The 1,573-nt window shown below is 35.7% G+C and overlaps 1 protein-coding gene across 1 annotated transcript in view; it reads left to right on the top strand.

The window, feature by feature from the left end:
• e2f1 (E2F transcription factor 1) overlaps positions 1–1,124 on the top strand; it is a 15,842-nt gene extending 14,718 nt beyond the window's left edge. Inside the window, exon 7 of the mRNA XM_059332315.1 lies at positions 1–1,124. This exon is cut by the window's left edge and continues 12 nt beyond it. Coding sequence (XP_059188298.1) covers positions 1–233 — 233 coding nt within the window. The 3' untranslated portion in view covers positions 234–1,124.
• Positions 1,125–1,573: the final 449 nt, after the last annotated feature.

Genomic DNA, 1,573 nt, shown 5'->3' with positions numbered 1-1,573 from the left:
GAGGAGGAGACCCGTTCTCCGGCCTCGGAGACATGCCCGACTTTGACCTTTCACCCCTGTCGTCCTCTGACTTCCTGAGCGGAGACGGCCTGTCCCTCCCGTTGGACGGCTTCATCAACCTGTCCCCGCCCAGTAGCCATGACTACCACTTCGGCCTGGAGGACCATGAAGGCATCAGCGAACTCTTTGACTGTGACTTTGGGGACCTCTCACACGTTCTGGGCAACAGTTAAACTTCTCGATTATTCAGGACTTCTCCTTCTGGAAGACGGATGGAAAACAACATTTAATGGACGAATGGATCCCAAGCGTAATATTCTAATTGTGTGGTGTCGGAAACTGTTTGGTGTATTTAGTAATTAGCTGTAAACCGCCCGGCGACAACATCTCAGTCCCCCAAAATTGTACAGAAAGATATTAGCACTTCTCTTCTTCGGCCATTCAAATTTTAGAGCAAGACTTTAGCTTTAGTATAGCTATTTAAATTATTTATATGGATGTTGATATGATATTTTGTACCTAGTGCGGATTTTGCTGTTATTGATAATGTTATTAGTGGATTGTGCAGGTTTGTGTGTGTGGAGTTCTGGACTCAGACGGCTGGTTTCCTTCACACTGATTCACCTTTTAGACTCATCAAAGCGTCTATTATTATTATTATTATTATTATTATTATAAGCACAACAGTACAGGCTTCTCCCTTAATAATTAATTGAATCTAGAACACTGGAATCCTGAACAGTAAAGGAATAATTGCCCCAAAACATAAAGGGATAGTTCAGATTTTTAGTTTTTTTTACCCTCTGGGCACCACTCAGATTTACTCCCCTTTTAGACCCTTTGCGATAAAAACTTTACAGATAAATTAAAAAAAAAAAACAATTGTTAATCTTTGACATATCCAAGGCTGTGATTAAAACCAGTGCCCCAGCCAAAAATAGTTTATTATATGGAAAATAACTCAATTTTTTTGTGTGTTTTTTCTTTGAAAAACAGTGACATCGTGCAATCAACGTGGCATTTAAATGGTTAAAATCCTCAATTGAAATTATGAGATTAAAACATTTAAATTATGAGATTAAAAAATCATAATTTTGGATTAAAAAATTCAAATTATGAGATTAAAAAGTCATAATGGGCTCACACTGCAAAAAATGTCTAAAAACCAGATCAAACAGTAAATCTGAGGGAAATGATCTTGCTGCATGGACAGATAATTTACCTTGACAAGATTTATTAAATTAAGATTATTAAATCTAGAAATAAGCATGTTGAACACTTAAAATAAGGACGACGTCACTACTGGATGTCTTGTCTTTTTTGTCATTTTACCTCCTTTTTTGATCATTTAGTTTTCAGTGTGTCATTTTGGTTAATTTAACATATTTTTTTGTCATTTTGAGTCTTTTTTTGGTCTAAAGTCGATTTATTTATACACAGATTGAAGAAAAATGCGCTAAGGAATTCCTAGAAACAGGCAGTGTTAAGTGTTCAACATAAACAAATAAGAAATTAACTCTTAAAACAAGATAAACTATCAAACACTTCTAAATCTAACGTTTTTTTAGAGTTC

Source organism: Centropristis striata, chromosome 5, assembly GCF_030273125.1.
Source record: "Centropristis striata isolate RG_2023a ecotype Rhode Island chromosome 5, C.striata_1.0, whole genome shotgun sequence".
Taxonomy (NCBI): domain Eukaryota; kingdom Metazoa; phylum Chordata; class Actinopteri; order Perciformes; family Serranidae; genus Centropristis; species Centropristis striata.
Note: the sequence above shows the minus strand (reverse complement) of the source record. Positions and strands in the feature narration are given on the sequence as shown.